Source organism: Oryza glaberrima, chromosome 1, assembly GCF_000147395.1.
Source record: "Oryza glaberrima chromosome 1, OglaRS2, whole genome shotgun sequence".
Taxonomy (NCBI): Eukaryota; Viridiplantae; Streptophyta; class Magnoliopsida; order Poales; family Poaceae; genus Oryza; species Oryza glaberrima.
The window spans coordinates 1314090-1332146 of NC_068326.1; the positions used below are offsets into that span (position 1 = coordinate 1314090).

Consider the following 18057-nt stretch of genomic DNA (forward strand, 5'->3'; position numbering starts at 1 on the left):
GAGTATAGCGAATGCTCTAAATCAAGAATCAAGACGATGTGTTGTGTCTCTTTTGGCACCGAAAACTCTGATGGTGAAAGGTAGGGAGAGGGAACAACTGTGATATGATGACACAAGCATCAAATTCAGGTGCGGTGAATTATGATAATTGAGAATTTGCTTTGGGTAAAAGGTGATTGCCTGACAGTAAGTTAGGAATTTGTTTACTTTCTTAAATGTAATTATTTCGACAGTCCATAGCTCTAAGTTTGCAAAAGAGATTTTGCTAAGCTAAAACTTCCTAGTTTCGACAGCCAATTCTTTTCACCTTAGGTTTAAAAAAATAAAAAACTTCCTAGTTTTTCTTTGTTCGAACCATGCTGTACATGCTTTTCTACCATGTGCGTCTCACAATATGAATTCCAGACGGTAAACCTGTTTACCGTTTACACCATGGGGAAGAAAAACCCAGAGAGATGGTCAAAATTTCGTTAAAGAATTATCAGGAAAAAGAACACAAAAATAGTACTCTCTTCATCCTAAAATATAAGAGATTTTGAACGGATGGAACGCTTCATAGGATTATGAATATGGACAATCCCAAAATATAAGTATTTTAAACTAAAATGTGACACTTAGGACCTGTTTAGTTCGCGAAAAGAAAATTTTTGGGTGTCACGTCGAACGTTTGACCCTCGGAAGAGGTTTTCGGACACGAATGAAAAAACTAATTTCATAGTTTGCCTGAAAACCACGAGACGAATCTTTTGAGCCTAAGCCTAATTAATCCGCCATTAGCACATATGGGTTATTGTAGCACTTATGACTAATTATGGACTAATTAGGCTCAAAAGATTCGTCTCGTGATTTCCCCCCAACTGTGCAATTAGTTTTTTTAATTTATCTATATTTAATACTCTATGCATTGTCTAAAGATTCGATGTGATATTTTTGAAACTATACAGGGTCTTAGTTTGGTTAGATTCTACAGAGTTTTTTTTTTAAACCTAAGGCGGAACTTTGTTCCACTTTTATATTTAGAAGAAGAGAATTGACCCAGTTTATAAGGAAAACCGGACCTGAAAACCACACAATTACACGGTTAATTATAGTAAAACCGGCTGAAACCCACCGCTACACAACTAACAACGACGGCGGAGCCCAAAAGCAGGATGTCACCGCCAAGCTAAACACAAAAGCGACATAACAGCTCCCACATCGCAGAAGAGGTGCTATCGTTGCCGAGCTAGCCGCCCAAGCAACCCAGCAGCGCCAACTTCACAACTGCAGCGACACTGAAGACACGAAAGTCGCCAAAGCGAAAAGCAACTCCGACATATAACAATGGACATCAGCCAAGCCATCGAGGAGCCACTTCCTTCACGCGGCCAGCACCAGAACTCCTTGGAAGAGACTGTAGCACATCATCGTCGCCAAGCGTCGCCGCACCCCATTAGCGAGCAGCTCCGACTTCATCAACAGAAACAATCGAAGAGGTTGACCCCCACCACAAGGAACGAAGTGGACCCAAGAAGGCGAAGGCCTCGCCGAGCACAAGGTATGAAAGCTTTTGAACTGAAAAAGACCATCAACGGTCGTCGATGCATTGGAACTTCTCCGAAGTGACGCCCCCAAGGAGGAAACGACGTGTAACGCCGCCGTCGCTCGTCCGAAAGCCGGAACAAGGTTTTCACCTAGAGATTGTGGGGGATATGAAAGAATGCCATGACAACGCCTCCAAGAAGGGAAACGACGCCCACGGGCGCCGCCACCGTCGAACCAGCCAAAGGCACGGCAAGGCTTTCGCCAGCATCTTCACATCACCCACACAAGCACCCCCACATTGATGGCCACAGAATAGTCCATGACGTCTCACAAGCACCCATACCTCAACCGTAACCAACGGCAAAGACGGACCTTTGGCCACCATCAAAACGCTATCAATCCGCTGCAAACTCCTACAGCAAGCTGAAGCCTCCGCCCTCCCCCTAGCGTTCCCCACGACCAGAACAAGGTCCGGCCAAAGAAGGGGGGGGGGAACCGAAAGGAGGGAGAAGACTCGGCCGGCAACGAGGAAGTCGCCACCGCGGACGTCAAGCCCAATTCCTGCTTCGCGCCAGCATAAGCCATCGTCCCGCCAACTCCACATCCGCACATCGCCGCCCATCCGGTGCGGAGGGGACGGATCCAGCCGCAGACGGCCAGATCCAGCTAGGACGGCGCAAGCCGGCTCGACGTAAGCACCGCCGCAGCATCGTTGTCGTTGCGACCACTATGCCGCCACAGCCTCTGCCTACGCAGCACCAGCGCCGTGGCCCCGCGCGGATGACGCCGAGGCCAACGCCACGACAGGCACGAGCGAGCCGTCGCTGCCCGCCCACCGCGACGCCGCCCCTGCCTGTCGCCATCTCCGCGCCGTCTCCAGCCCCGACGCCGACCTTCCGTCGACGCCGCGACCTCGGCACGAGCCGCCGGTCTCCGCGCCATCTCGAGCCCCGTCACCGACTTCTCCCCCGCCGCCAGCAGCCGCCTCCCAGCGCCCCGCCGGATCTGGCCGAAGCCAGCCGGATCTGGACGGGAAGGCTGTCGTCGCCGCCACCTCCGGGGACTCCCCCAGCCGCCGCAGGAGCGTGCTGCACGAAGCCTCGCTGCCGCCGTCCTTGCGGCCGCGCGGCTTTGCCGGCGGCCGCTCGGGCGGCGGCAAGGTGGAGGAGGAGGTGGGGGAGAGCTTGCGGCGTGCGCTTGTCGCCCCCGAGCCGCCCTGGGGTGGGCGACGCGAGAGCTTTTCGCAGATGAATTATGAATATCTACAGAGTGTTATATCCGTCTAAAATCAAAATTTCAGAACGGTGGGAGTAATACAATACTCCTACTACTCCTACCGAACCGAACAAGGGGAGCAAAGAAACAAGGGTTAATTGGAACCATGCCATTGCAACTTTAGCTATTTGGAAATATGCCATTACAATTAGCGAAATCGGCTGGGTGCCATCGCAATTTCTTCCAAATTGGAACCATGCCATTATGTACGTCTGAATCGCCATCCATGCCGTTTGTCGTCGTACGTATTTCCGTATGGACGCTTGTGCCCCTGGCTGAGACGATACAAGCCAGCTATCCTGGTCCGGCTCAACCATCTCTGTTCCCCATTCCCCATTGTCTGCAAAACCCTAGCTCGCCGACGGCGATCTCGACGGCGATCGGTGCAGCGCCGGCGACGACAACGGGGGCTAGGGATACGGCGCCGGCGACGACGACCCACGATGTAGAAGTTCCCCTGAAGATCGCAAGTTCACCTGCGACATCATCATGCGCAGCGAAATTGCCGATGGAGGGGATGGATCTGGGAGGCTCGATTCCTCCTATTTCCTCGATACCGTGAGTAACTTGAACTCGAATATACTCCTTGGATAGCTGAAGTAGAAGTGCATTGGGTATTTCATCGTATTTACATGTAGATTTTCAGTTGATGTTCTCTCCTTTCATGGTAGGCACTGGTTTTCAGTAGAGGTTAGGGTTGGCGCTTATGTCACGATAGAAACAGATGGTAGGAAATCTTACACGAAAGGAGCTACTCGGCATTGGGTTGTGGATTCAGATAGCTTTTCCATGGAATTTCTGATGAATACTTTAAGTGTTGAGTTCACCTGGGGAACAAATCAATCTCCTTCAATCTGGTTTTTTCACAAGGTGATTGGTGAGGATGTTAGACTTGTGGACGACAGTCAGCTACCTGACCTATTCGAAATGTACAAAACAGAGAGCCAATTCAATCGTATTGTTTCAGTGCTTGACAATAAGATGGATGGTACATCTGAGCCTTTATCCACCCTTGTCGAGAATGAAGTAGAACCCATCTGTGTTGTGCCTCCTGACAACTCTGCTCCCATCATTGGTTCTGAACAGCCCGCTCCCAATGTTGAAGGTGTTGAAAAGCCTGCAACAGAGGAAGAACCTATTAGAGAACCAGACATATTTGACAATGAGGAAGAATATGTGGGTGTCGATGATGAGCATTTGTATGTTCCCTCACAACCTAAAAAGCCTCCACAGTTTGCTGAACCCGATGGAAACACTGGCACTGGTCAGTCTTCTCAGCCTCCTGTTGCAGGGGTGAGAGCTCCTGAGGAGTAGGTTACTGATGAAGATCCACAGGTCTTTAATGTCACCCTGAGAATCCAAAAATAGAGAAAGATGCATTATTTCCTGATATAATTGCTTTCAGAAAAGCAATAAGGCACTATGCAGTTAAAAAAGGTTTTGTGTTTGCTGGTTTGAAGACAGATCCAACACGTTTTCTAGCCCATTGTGTTGCTGAAGGGTGTCCTTGGCGTGTTCATGCATCAAAGCTACCTGGGACCAAAGTCATACAGATGCTATGGTTTGCTTCATTTATGTATTTTGATTAGGCTTTTGATTATGTTTGTGTAATGCAATTTTGTTAATTATACATGTTTAATGCAGATCAAAGTTCTTCCCTTTGAGCACACATGTGCATCTACCAAATTGCAAGAAAACAAGATGGCAACTCAAGGTTGGGTTGCAGACAGGATTGAGGATTGGGTCAAGAAAAACCCAAAAAAGGGAGCTAGTGATGCAAGGCCACAAGCTTGAAGAAGATTTTCAAATAAAGTTGAAGTATTCGAAGGCATGGTCTGGGTTCAAGTGTGCATTGCAACATATACATGGTAAATATGAAGAGAGCTTCCAATTTCTTTTTAATTGGAAAGCTGAGATGGAGAGGAAGTCCCTAGGGTCTATTGTAGAGATTGATGTACAGAAGATAGGGAAGAAAATGTGCTTCAAGAGGATGTTTGTTGCTCTGAAGCCTTGCATAGATGGCTTCCTCAATGGCTGCAGGCCCTATGTTGGTGTTGATTCAACAAGATTGACAGGTAAATATACTGGTCAACTAGCTGCTGCCACTAGTGTAGATGGACATAATTGGTTGTTCTATGTATCCTATGCAATTTTTGACTCTGAAACCGATGAAAATTGGTTATGGTTCATGAGACACCTCAATAAGGCCATAGGTAATCCAGAGGGCCTAGTTATATCAACAGATGCTTGTAAGGGTTTGGAAAAAGCTGTTGATGCTGCATTTGAAAAAGTTGAGCACAGAGAATGCATGAGGCATCTCTATGCTAACTTCATGAAGAAGTTTCAAGGTCCTGCCTTCACTGATCACCTGTATCCAGCTGCAAGAAGTTATACTGAGGATGGATTTAGGTGGTACATGCAACAAATATACCAAGTGAGGTCTGATGCAATAGAGTATCTTGAGAAGCATCACTCAAGGATTTGGTACAGATGTGGCTTTTCTGAGTCTAGCAAGTGTGACTACCTCACAAACAATGTTTCTGAAAGTTTCAATAACCAGATCAAGAAGCTTAAAGGTCTGTTGTTGCATGAACTTGTGGATGGGATCAGGGAGATGATCATGGAGAAGATGGCCCTCAGGAGAGAAGTTGGTAAAAAGCTTGTGGATGGCATCCTGCCAAATGTAATGAAAGAATTGAATGATGCAACTGTCTGTCTCAGGGTGGTAAAGGTTGTTAGAAGCGATGAAGGTTTCGCAGAAGTGACACTTGTTGAGTCTGACAACAACACTAGAAGGCACACAGTTGATTTACAGAACCAAAACTGCTCATGTAGGGTATGGCAAGTTACAGGAAAGCCATGCAAACATGCATTGGCCTGGATTTGCACTAACAGAGGCTGAATCCAAGATTTTGTCAGTCCCTACTATAGTGTTCAGACCTTTAGAGCAGCTTATGCAGCCAGAGTGGCAACAATGACTGATAGGTCTTAGTGGCCACATGTAGATCTTGGCTTCAAGGTATACCCACCTAGGCAGAAGAGAGGTGCTGGAAGACCTAGAGTGCAAAGAATAAGAGGTTGTTTAGAACAACCTGGCAGGAAGAGAGTTACATGCAAGAGATGTCAGGGTTTTGGTCACTTTGAAAAGACATGCAAACTTGCTGAGCCAGTTCATCAAGATGAGCAAACAATCCAGCCAACAACCAAAAAAAGGTAATTTGGACTTCTTTCTATTTAGTCCACAAATTGACTACCTCAAAACTTCCCTAATGGTACTATCTGTGTGCAGGAAGAGACAAGTGGCTGAAGCTACAGGTCAGGCCGAAGCTGCACCAGTCAAGAAGAAAAACCCTCCTAAGAAGAAAGGAGTGCCTGGAGTTGCAGCTGAAGCAAGCTCATCTGCACCTGTCAAGAAGAAAAATACTCCTAAGAAGAAGAAAACTCCCCAGAAGAGGAAGAATCTTGTTGCTTCTACTGCTCCACCCGCTAGAGTAGTTAGAAAATTATCAGACTGGGTTGGTCTGTGATGTAAAAACCCAAACTTGTTTATTTTGCTGCTTGTAGATGGCCATTTGGACTTGTTAGATATTGGCCATGGTAATGGGCTCCAAACCTGAAATGTTCTGTCTTTTGTGTGCTGCATGTTGGTCTATGCTACACTCCTGAACAAGTTATGTCAGTTGCTACACTTCTGAACAAGTTTATGTCAGTTATGTGAGCAAGTTATGTCATTTATGTCAGTAAGTTTATGTCATTTATGTCAGCAAATTTATGTCAGTCACCATTGCACATAAACAGCTTCTATGTTAGGCAGCAGATTATTTGCACCAGATTCCAAAATATAGCCCTTGCATTGCATTCCCCAACTTGCACAAACATAAATACACACACCAGATTTCACACACCTAAGGTACATCACAATATTTCACACACCAGACATCACACAGAACATCTCCTAAACCTGCCTTATCATTACAGCAACTAACAACACATAGAAGAAGATCATCATGGATACAATTGTGCGAGTCCAAGCCTTCTCGCACTCCAATTTCTTCTTTAAGTCTGCACACCCCAACTTGGACTGATTCAAAGCTTCGTAATTGGCTTGCAACTGCAACTCTTTTGCCTCAGCCTGGGCTGACAACTGAGAGATATGATGTCTTTGATCTGCTATAAACTGGCGCAAACTGTCGCATGTCTCTCTAAGATAGTCGTACTCGTCGGCATGACAGTAAGCGACCATCTCCTCAACGTATTCATTGAGATCTTCCCAAATCCACAAGGCACATATACAATTCTACAAGAAGGAAACCAGATTGGATTTAGAAAGAAAATCACACACAAATATGCACAAGTAGGACTAGATTCTCACCTCCCCAGGACACTGCAGCCACCGCCGCCTTGGATTCCTTGGTGTGTTCGATGTCTGCACCGCAGCGGCATGCCCACAAGCACATTTCAGCTCTGGGATTGAAGGAGCCACCGATGGAACTCTGCACCTTCTCGAAGTTGCAGAGCGACCACCGCCACTGGTATAGCTCGCCTCCATCGCAGCCTCTAAACTCGTTGCCGCGTTGATCCGTCTGTGCTGGGAGAAGCTATCGGTAAAGCCGACGCCATATCCCTAGCCCCCGTCGTCGTCGCCGGCGCCGTATCCCTAGCCCCCGTCGTCGTCGCCGGCGCTGCACCGATCGCCGTCGAGATCGCCGTCGGCGAGTTAGGGTTTGCAGACAATGGGGAATAGGGAATGGGGAACAGAGATGGTTGAGCCGGACCGGGATGACTGGCTTGTATCGTCTCAGCCAGGGGCACAAGCGTCCATACGGAAATACGTACGAGGACAAACGGCATGGATGGCGATTCAGACGTACATAATGGCATGGTTTCAATTTGGAAGAAATTGCAATGGCACCCAGCCGGTTTCGCTAATTGTAATGGCATATTTCCAAATAGCTGAAGTTGTAATGGTATGGTTCTAATTAACCCAAAGAAACAAACAAGAGATCGATCAAAAAAATCAGTCGCATTCCAAGGTACTACGGAGTAGGAGTACAAACCAATGAGAGCCAGCGTGGCACAGAAGAGCGCTGCGCCGCTGACGATTGACGAACACGCACGAGGCCGATTTTGACGCGTTCGTTCCCTCCTGTCCCAGCACACTGAAATCCACTACTACTTGATTCTGCCGCCCAATCGCTTCCAGTTCCAACAAATCAGAGCCCCCCTCAACTCACAAAAAATAAAATTTCCCCCCTTTGTCCCACCCTGGTTCTTGGTTCTTGGAGTTTATAGAATCATTCCAAACTTGCAAAGTTTGACCTCTGCCAACTTCCCCTCTTGGAGGAGGCGGGGAAGAACAGTCGCCGGCGGGGAAGGCTGGTGATTTCGCCGGATGCGGTTGCGGCGGATTGGATCGGAAAGGAGGCATCTTGGAAGCAGTTCGTGGAATTCGTAGCAACTCTGAAGGGGGAAAGCTGCAGTTTTTTCAACTCCTCCCTAGTGCGTGCGTGGAGTGGAGCCACCTCGCCTTCTCCGCCTCCGGTTAGCCTTCACGACTCTCCTTCTCTGCTCCTCTCGATCTCCTGCCTGCTTGGCCTCACTGTGTCTCTGCGCGAATCAATCTCCATGGGTGCAGGGACCTGGCCATAACGTTGGCGACTCGACGGGTGAGGAGTTCTTCTTGACTGGGTTGGATTGGAGCATGCAGTTTATTCTACTCGCTGGGTACACGTCAGTCAGTGTTAAATTGCAGATTTTTTAGCGGATTTTTTTTTTACAGTTTACAGGGGATCTATTTGGGTTTCATGGAGGTTAGCATTTGGGTTGTCAAGAACATGGATGTGTTTTTTTCCTGTTCGAATGTGACGTTTCAGGCTTTGGTGGTTCCTATGCTGCTTGGTTGTTTTCACAAGAATTTCTTGGCCAGATGTGTACGCACACTGTAATGGTTCTGCGGCTTGGACTTCTCTCTCTCTCTCGTTTATGTGGTCCAGAACTAGAACGAATCTTAGTGGTATAATCCAGCTGTTGACTTTGTTAGGGCCATCAATTGGGTCAATTTCTTGTTTATTCGTGCTAATAGAACACGCTGCCTGAAAGAATGAAAAATTTGGAGGTTTTCTCTTCATTGTTCCATTCTAGAAGTGGTGAAATATCTCGCAAGTCTGGGAGCAATAGGTCGCAATCATACATGCTTTATCTTAGGTGTCTATCTTGCTGTGGCCATTAATTGGAACCAAAATTGTAGGTGGACAGGTATCCAATACCCACAGTGCAAAAGGGGCCAGTGACAGGAACTCGGGAAGCAGTGGAAACAAAGGCCAAAAAAAACAACAAAAGGTATCTGCATCAAGCTCTGTGTGGCATCAGAGAAGAGAGCTTTGCTGAATTCACAGAGCAGCAGGGAGGAGAGATGGCGAAGAAGAAGCTGAAGAAATTGCATGCCAAGGATGCACTAGAATTTTTCAACCAGGTCATGGTGGAGCAGCCCTTGCTCCCCTTCCTGGTCCCTCTTGTCTTGTTTGCATGGTTTGTTGAACGATGGGTTGTGCCATTCTCAAACTGGGTTCCCCTGTTGGCTGCTGTATGGGCAACAATTCAGGTAGTTTTTCCTTCCCATGGTATTCATATGGATAAAGTTGTTCTTTGATGAATTTGGCTTGGCTTCTTTGATGTCCTGCTGAATTGTCAGACAAATAGTCCTTTTCTAGGTGTTGAGATAGTACTAATTTACTGCAAGTATTGCTTGTTGCTTGGTTTGGAAGTGCTGATCTATTCTTTTGAGTTGCAGAGTGTTCATAATTCTGAAAAGAGTAACACAGAGAAACACCTCGCTCCACTTTCTAGAGTTTATTTTGTCTTCTTACTATTTTTATTTTAATGATGAATGCAGTATGGGAGGTTTAAAAGGAGGTCAGCCATAGAAGATTTGAACAAACGATGGAAGCATCTTATACTGAATACAACAGTATATACCTTCACTTATTTTTTTTTGTTTTGCTCTTTATACATGAACTTTTAGCAATACCCCTTTTGTATCTCTTGTAGCCTACGACGCCAATAGAGCCTTGCGAGTGGTTGAACAAACTTTTGGTAGAAGTTTGGCCCAATTATATGGAACCAAAACTGTCAAAGAAGTTTCAATCTACTGTTGAGGTCAGCTTCTGCACATTTGCTAGATAATTTTATGAATCTTTTGAGCACTAGGATGCTAGAAAATGAAGGTGCTATCATTTGTGAAAGTTTCTATTACGTCTAATAGTTTTTGCTTGGATGTAATAATTATTGGTTTTAAAAGCTTTTGGAAATATACCTTTTGAGTTTCTTTGGTGATGATTATCTCAAAATAAAATTCATTAGAAAATTTCTCAGCTTGTTGTAAAACAACAACCATGTTTGTTGCCCAATTGTTTTAACCTTCTCCAATCTTAATAAAATTGGCTGGGGCACTTCTTCGCTGCCGGCCTGGCCATTTTTTTTCTCAGCTCCATTGCTCCTATTTATTTGTTGTAGTCAAATAGTCAATATGCATTGCAAGATATGGTGCACACTGGCTTCTATTCTGCTTTTTTTATAACCAGCTGACCAGTGAGTGTTCTCTGAATTTGCAGAAACGTTTAAAGCATCGAAAACCAAAACTAATAGTAAGTTCTCTTAAAGTTGTTTATCCTCTCCTGCTGCTATTCTGACTGTAGTACTAATGATTTGCTTTTATATCTCTCCAGGATAAAATAGAGTTACAGGAGTTCTCACTTGGTTGTTGTCCACCTACCTTGGGGGAACATGGGATGCGCTGGATGACTTCAGGTGACCAGGTCAGATATTAATATTCTGTACTGTGTATGGGATACTCACCTGTGGTAAACTTAGAGAGGGAGGAAATCATTGCCTCAGGCACTGATCATTATTGAAAGAACTGCTTATGCTGTTTTTAGTTCTACAGAATTATAACAGCGGTGATTTAGCTTATTTGCTCTGCTTCATAAATTCCGAGTTGTGCTGTTTTGGGTACTAGTTTGGTTAACTTATCCTTACATCATTGAAAACACTAACGAATGCAGTGTCATCAATGGTTTATTCACCTTTTCTGATTATAACTATGCATCTGTATAACTAACCCATGTGTTCTTCCATTATCTGTAACTAACCCATGTGTTCTTCCATTATCTGTTAGGAATATATAACATGTTCTGCAGCTCTTCCTGATCCTGCATAGCCTTAGTCATTAGTTGTTCCATCTTGAACAATATTATGTTGTAAGTAGGAGAGGCAGATGAAATACTTCTGTTGGTTGTACAGTTGCACACTTCAACTCTCGTTTTTTGAACATGCAGAAAGTCATGCGCTTGGGTTTTGATTGGGACAGCAATGAGATGAGTGTAATGTTTTTGGCAAAATTAGCAAAACCACTGATTGGCGCTGCTCGAATTGTTATAAACAGCATTCACATCAAGGGAGATGTATGTCCTTTGCTCTTTCAATTGATTCTGTTACATTGTTATTGTTATTGTTATTGTTATTTCTCATTCATCTTGATTTGAGAGAGGCTTCTTTTGAATTGGTAAGCAAGAATTGTCGCCAGCTTTGCTCACTGAGATCGCAAAGCTGATAATGAACAATCATGATGAACAAAAATGGTTTTGGCTTTTCGGAGTCATTCCTGTCCTTAATGGTTGACATAGGATATTATGATGTAGTTAACCTGCCTCTCACATAGGATAAAGTGGCAACCTTACTTTGAGCTATTTCACTTTAGCGTTTTGTTGAAACACAATAAATTTTGTGTGGATAAGAACTTGGATCACCGCTTACGTTAAAATCTTTTATTTGCTTTCTTGTCCTGAGTATTATATCTGTATTTGACGATTATTTTCTTGTCTAAGCGCATTTTCTAGTTGGCTCATCAGGTTAAGCTCTTATTTTCTTCGATTTAAACTATATCTTTGCAGCTTCTACTGTTACCCATCCTTGATGGTGAAGCTATTCTTTATTCTTTTGAATCCACTCCAGAAGTCAGGATAGGAGTGGCATTTGGAAGTGGTGGAAGCCAAGCAGTTCCTGGTATGGAGCTACCCGGTGTCTCAACATGGCTGGTGGGTTTGTGTGTTCCATTTAGTTAGTCCTTGGTATCTTTGCAATTCTTTTAGTGCAATTACGGCCATTGCGTATTGAAATTTGAATGCTAAATGTGATGCTTCATGAGCCATGCAGGTTAAGCTTTTGACCGAAACCATAGTGAAGACAATGGTTGAGCCTCGCAGATTGTGTTTTTCTTTGCCACCAGTAGATTTAAGGAAACGAGCAGTTGGAGGTGTTCTTTCAGTCACAGTTGTTTCAGCTAGTAACGTTGGGAGAAACACAACTAATGAAATAGGGATCCGCCAAAGCTCAAGTGGAGGTTCTACATCTGGAATTGCTGATAACAAGGTATCACAGACATTTATTGAGGTAGAAGTTGGTAGTTTAGTGAGAAAAACAAGTACAAGCAAGGGTCCAAACCCTGCATGGAATAGCACATTTAACCTGGTATTGCATGGAGAGACAGGTGTTGTCAAGTTCAATCTGTATGAATTGGACTCTGGTGGTGTTAAGGTCACCTACTTGACAAGCTGCGAGATAAAGGTATGACAGTTAAACTTATTATTTTAGTCAGTTTCCATTGCACATGATGCAGTTGTGGTTCTTCCAACACATCTAAAGGATGCTGATGAAAGTAATGTAAACAGGTCAAGTATGTTCTAGATGATTCAACAATATTTTGGGCTATAGGACATAATTCTGGTGCTGTTGCAAAACGTACCGAGCTTTGTGGACAAGAAGTTGGAATGGTTGTTCCATTTGAGGACATCAGGGGCGAGGTACATCTCTATAGTAACTACTGATGTGTTGTCACTGTTTCTCTTGCATCCAAAACCTGTTTTGGATATGCTGTAACATTTAGAAAAATGGATTCCCAATTGATTGAAGTGCTAATTAGTTTTATCAAGCCACCGAAGCAAATTTTCACTAGCCTATCAGGTTTGAAATTATGCCATATTTGATATACTCGATACAAACTGTGAAGTAACAGATTTTAGGAGTTTAGGACCTCAGGTCCTCAGCTACTTGTATAGCCTAAAGTTCTAATGACCCATAGTCCTACATTTGATTTTCTGTTGAACTTTATTTACAGTTGGGTTGTTTTATAAATTACAAAAGAGTAAGTTCGACCTGTTGAATTGGTAGCGTTTTTGGAATCAAGATCGGAAGAGAGAGGATCAGGAAAATGTTCAGCCCTTTTTTTTTAGAAACAACCTGTGGAAGTAACAATGGTTTCATTCAGTTGGGCTTGAGAGCTCTGGAGATATAATACATAAAGGATAGACTACTGATAGAGTGACCAGAAATGTGGGGTTTTGATGATGAATTATGATGTTTCTGTTCCCAAGTTAACAATTTTAGTGGAGAACTTCCTTTTATCATTTCTACCGTGACATTCATGAAGGTTCCAACAATAATATGCCCATTTTTCACCTACCTATTCAACTGCGAACTGGTTAACTGTGCCATTTCTCCTTTTCTAGTTTATTTGGTCTGGATAGTTGTGTAATACTGTTCCAAACTCTTTCCCTTGCAGTTAACTGTCACTCTTGTGCTAAAAGAATGGCAATTCTCTGATGGCTCAGTTACGTTGAGCAATTCTCTGAGCAACGGATCCCACTCTTCATTTGATGTATCGCCCAAGCTTCAGTCCAGAACAGGACGGAAACTCAGAGTTGCAGTAGTTGAGGGTAAAGCCCTTGCAGTTAACGGTAAATCTGGAAAGTGTGATCCATATGTGAAGGTGCAGTATGGAAAGGTTTGTTGTTACCTTGCCCAAAATTTAGCTTCACTTACTATTATACAAGTTGGTATTCTAATCCCATATTCTTTTTATAGGCTCTATACAAAACAAAAACACTATCTCATACAACTCGACCGGTTTGGAATGATAAATTCGAGTTTGATGAGATCACTGGTGGTGAATATCTCAAGATCAAATGCTATAGTGCAGATACATTTGGAGACGAAAGCATTGGCAGCGCAAGAGTTAATCTAGAAGGACTTTTAGATGGTGATAGCCGTGAAGTATGGGTTCCACTTGAAAAGGTGGATTCAGGAGAGATCAGGCTTCAAATAGAGCCAATAAAGAGTGATTTCAACGGTATCCTGAAGGTATTTGCCTTCCTTAAGCATTGAATTTTAATATTGCGAGGATTCTTAATTCAGAAAAATATATACATTTGCGAAATCAGCGTCAGAAACATTTTTTCTTAAGAGGATGCGCAGTAGAAATTTTAAATTTGGGATGTTGAGTACAACTATTTTTCTACACATGAAACCTCCAGCAACCTGTTCTATATCCTTGATTCTGTACCAAACATTAGTTTTATACCGTTTGCTCTGTTGTACCATTTTGTCTACTGATGTTTCTCTGGATTCTGTATTGTTCTTCTTAAGCAGACTTCAAGTGGTAGAGTTGAAGCTACCTGGATTGAGCTAGTGATAATTGAAGCTAGGGATCTTATTGCTGCTGATCTCAGAGGCACTAGTGATCCTTATGTCAGGGTGCATTATGGGAGCAAGAAGAAGCGAACTAAGGTTTGGTGGTGAACCTTTCTGTATTTAGTTATTTACTATGCCTTTATTAGGAAATGCAGCATGCATTGCTTTTCTGACATGCGAAATGTGAATTTGTTGGCGTTTTGAAGTAATAGAAATGAACAAATATGCTGACACAGTACAGCACTTGGCATCTTCAGATGGTGTGCATATGATCAATTCAGATTAGTCCAAATCTTTCAGCCTGTAGCAGTCCGTGCTTGGTTTAGAATAACATAAGAACTTCAATAGGAAAATGGGCTTTTCAAAGGTCCTCTACGAGGTGCTACGAATTAACTCTTGAAAATGTGGTACCTCCTCACATACTAGAGGAAACCTATAGAGCAATAGCTCGTTAGTTTTAGTATGTTATTATAAAAGGAAAAAACAAAACCTTTTTTGGTGCTAATTGGAGACTGGAGAATTATATATGGTCATTCTGTTCTACAGATACTATGAATCACCCTATAAAAAACAATCCATTTGATCAGAAATTCTGAGTAACTCATTCCATGCAGGTTGTTTACAAAACACTCTCTCCAGATTGGAACCAGACATTTGAGTTTCCAGAAACAGGAGAACCCCTGATTTTACATGTCAAGGACCATAATGCAGTCCTTCCAACTGCTAGTATAGGCCAATGCACTGTCGAATACAGCATGCTTCCTCCAAATCAGCCCGCCGTAAAATGGATACCACTCCAAGGAGTAAAAAGCGGAGAAGTCCATGTAAAGATCACGCGAAAAGTACCACACTTGGAGAAGAAAACAAGCTTTCAGACTGATGCATCTTCCCTTGGCAAAGGGCACAAGATATCATCGCAGGTGAGAGGCTTCGTTGGTTTGTTTGAACGATGTCTCTGCATAACAATATTGCCACATTCCTCTCAGTATCCTCTTTGGTATGCATGACAATTTTGTGATGAACATCATGTGTTTTTTTTCAACAGATGAGAGATAGCCTGAAGAAATTCACAGGTTTAGTTGATGAGGGTGGCGACACAGAGGCCATGTCACTGGCCTTGACAGAGATTGAAAGCATCCAGGATGAGCAAGACATGTACATACAGCAGCTTGAGCGGGAGAAAGCGGCTTTGTTGCGTAAAATACAAGAGCTTGGTTCTGAAATCGTCAGAACATCCTCTGGTCCGGCAAGGATGCCCTACTAGTTAACAACCAATACACAGGAACAAAGAATAGCCTTCACAGTTGTATTCATTGGCAAAGACCTGAATTATTTACATAGAACTATACTCTAGTGCAGATATGTTTTTGAACGAACCGGCACAGAGTGTGCCAATTTCATTGAATATAGCATAGTGCAGATATGTTACCATGTAAGTAGATACACAGCAAGCAAACCACAAACTCAAGACTCAGTGCAGTATATTTTGTAGTGCTGAAAGACCAATCAGTCCATGTAACTTACTCTATAATCTATATATATGTACACATCAATACATACAGACAATTTAGGTGAATCCTGAAATCCTTGTGTTCTTGCATCCAACCTGCAGTGTATTCTGAAGAACTGGACAGGAGAGAACAGAAGAGATATACTCCAATCACAAATTCCTAATCAAATGAATGTACTACATGTTTCTTGTGGTTGGTTCATGCCTGATGGTTAATGTCCTGCAATAGTATACTCACTCCGTCCCATAATATAAGGGATTTTGAGTTTTTGCTTGCAACGTTTGACCACTCGTCTTATTCAAATTTTTTTAAATTATTATTTATTTTATTTGTGACTTACTTTATTATCTACAGTACTTTAAGCACAACTTTTCATTTTTTGTATTTGCAAAAAAAATTGAATAAAACGAATGGTCAAACATTACAAACAAAAACTCAAAATTCTGAGACGGAGGGAGTAGTACATTGCAGTCCTATCTTTTCCTACATTATTACTGCAATCCACATTTTCAGGCGTTGGTGTCCCTGGACAAGAAAGGCACGGACCATGCTGAGCCTAGGACGGCGAAAGGCTACCAGTTTATGTGGCGCCTAAATTGGAAAGCATTTTTGCAGTGGACATGCACACCGATCAAAGCATTTTTTGCAGTGACTTTGCTTTGCTGCCGCCTCCTATCTTAGCTACTGCCATGGCTTACCGGCCGGCTACCCGTTGCAAAGTCAACTGATGGAGTAGCAGCCAGGCATCAGAGACCTTGGTTTGACATTTGGTCGATCAAGGCCGTGTTTAGTTACAAAATTTTTCTTCCAACTTTCAACTTTTCCATCACATCAAAACTTTTCTACACATATAAATTTCTAACTTTTCCATCACATTGTTTCAATTTCAATCAAACTTCCAATTTTGGTGTGAATTCGATCGATTCCATCTTCGTCTTCTTCCTTTTCTTCTTCAGGAGACAGGAGATGAGAGCCTTTTTTCATGGTGGATAACTGTTTTTTGCATTTACTAGCTATAGCTACGGGTGTTTGATTAGCATCATTTAATTGCACCATCCATCCACTAGAGGTGAAGTGAAGTTCTTCTCAAAGAAAATAAAGAAGACAGTAGTGGTAGGTACTGGGGCATTGATCCACCGTAGATATAGGAGGACGACAGCGCAATGCTGCTGCTGTTGGTCGAGATGATTGGTACTAGTTCAGCCATATATATATGGAGGGTTATAGAGTTTATTTTCCTTGCAAGAAGGAAAAAAGTACATCAACCTTTGGCACCAGATCATTTTGTGATTATTCTCAGCCGGTGTGTAAGTGTGGTGTAACTTTGGTGAACTCTAACCCAAAACTAGCTTAGAATAATCACTAAATGACATATATGTATAGGGAATACTTATTTTATTTGTTGAAGTATATATGGTTATAGGCTGATCTGGGATTCGCTTGGCTACTTTCTATTTTATCGTGAGGACTTTCTAAATTGTTAAATGTTTTTTTTTAAAAAATCACTATATAAAAGTTTCTTTAAAAATAAAACAAATCTAGATTTTATGTTTATGATAGGTAGTCCCTCCGTCACAAAATATAAAGGATCTTAGATGGATGGGACGACACATCCTAGAACTACGGAATTCTTAATTAAACACGCATTAGTGACCTATCTCGATACGGGTGCTGCTAATAAGCTAAGGCAACAACTTTTTCTTGCGAGCCCCAAAGTTATTATGATAGGATAGGAAGATTAGTTTTCATCTTATATCTCTAAAATTGCTTAAGATCAATCAATCCACATTGCATATATATATATTAACCTTGTAAACAAAGTACACATAGTAATAATTAAATAGCAAATAGTGGGCTGACATTGGACTACTCCCTCCGTTCCATAATATAAGGAGTAGATTTTGAAGGGATGTGATGCATCCTAGTACTAAGAATCTAGACATGAGCCTGCCTAGATTCGTAGTACTAGGATACACTATCTGTCTAGATTCGTAGTACTAGATGCGCTACATCCCTCCTAAATCCCTTATATTATGGGATGGAGGGAGTAGTGTATAGGTAACGAATTGTGGATAGCGAGTGCAATTACAGATGCTAAGTTATAAAAAAAATATAAATATAGGTTATTTATCAATAGTAACATCAAGTTTTACATAAAGTTTAGATACATTTCATAGCGTAAGAATTATAAAATAACATCAATAAGATATAAGGGGTAAGTCCT

The 18057-nt window shown here is 42.8% G+C and overlaps 1 protein-coding gene across 1 annotated transcript; it reads left to right on the forward strand.

The window, feature by feature from the left end:
• Window positions 1-7870: 7870 nt before the first annotated feature.
• On the forward strand, window positions 7871-15875 carry LOC127781155 (synaptotagmin-5). Its single transcript, XM_052308071.1, has 16 exons — window positions 7871-8340; window positions 8435-8465; window positions 9047-9400; window positions 9692-9766; window positions 9847-9954; window positions 10410-10442; window positions 10524-10613; window positions 11133-11258; window positions 11748-11891; window positions 12010-12420; window positions 12525-12656; window positions 13415-13636; window positions 13717-13992; window positions 14281-14418; window positions 14937-15242; window positions 15368-15875. Exons 3-16 carry the CDS (start codon window positions 9212-9214, stop codon window positions 15584-15586), a joined length of 2469 nt encoding a protein of 822 aa, XP_052164031.1. The 5' UTR covers window positions 7871-8340; window positions 8435-8465; window positions 9047-9211; the 3' UTR covers window positions 15587-15875.
• The last annotated feature ends 2182 nt before the right edge of the window (window positions 15876-18057 follow it).

Bases quoted from the DNA above. Each gene is read 5' to 3' on its own strand.
- LOC127781155 (XM_052308071.1), top strand. From the start codon at position 9,212: ATGGCGAAGAAGAAGCTGAAGAAATTGCATGCCAAGGATGCACTAGAA. The intron at 9,401-9,691 runs GTAGTTTTTCCT...TGATGAATGCAG, and splicing joins CTGTATGGGCAACAATTCAG to TATGGGAGGTTTAAAAGGAG. The intron at 12,421-12,524 runs GTATGACAGTTA...TAATGTAAACAG, and splicing joins TGACAAGCTGCGAGATAAAG to GTCAAGTATGTTCTAGATGA.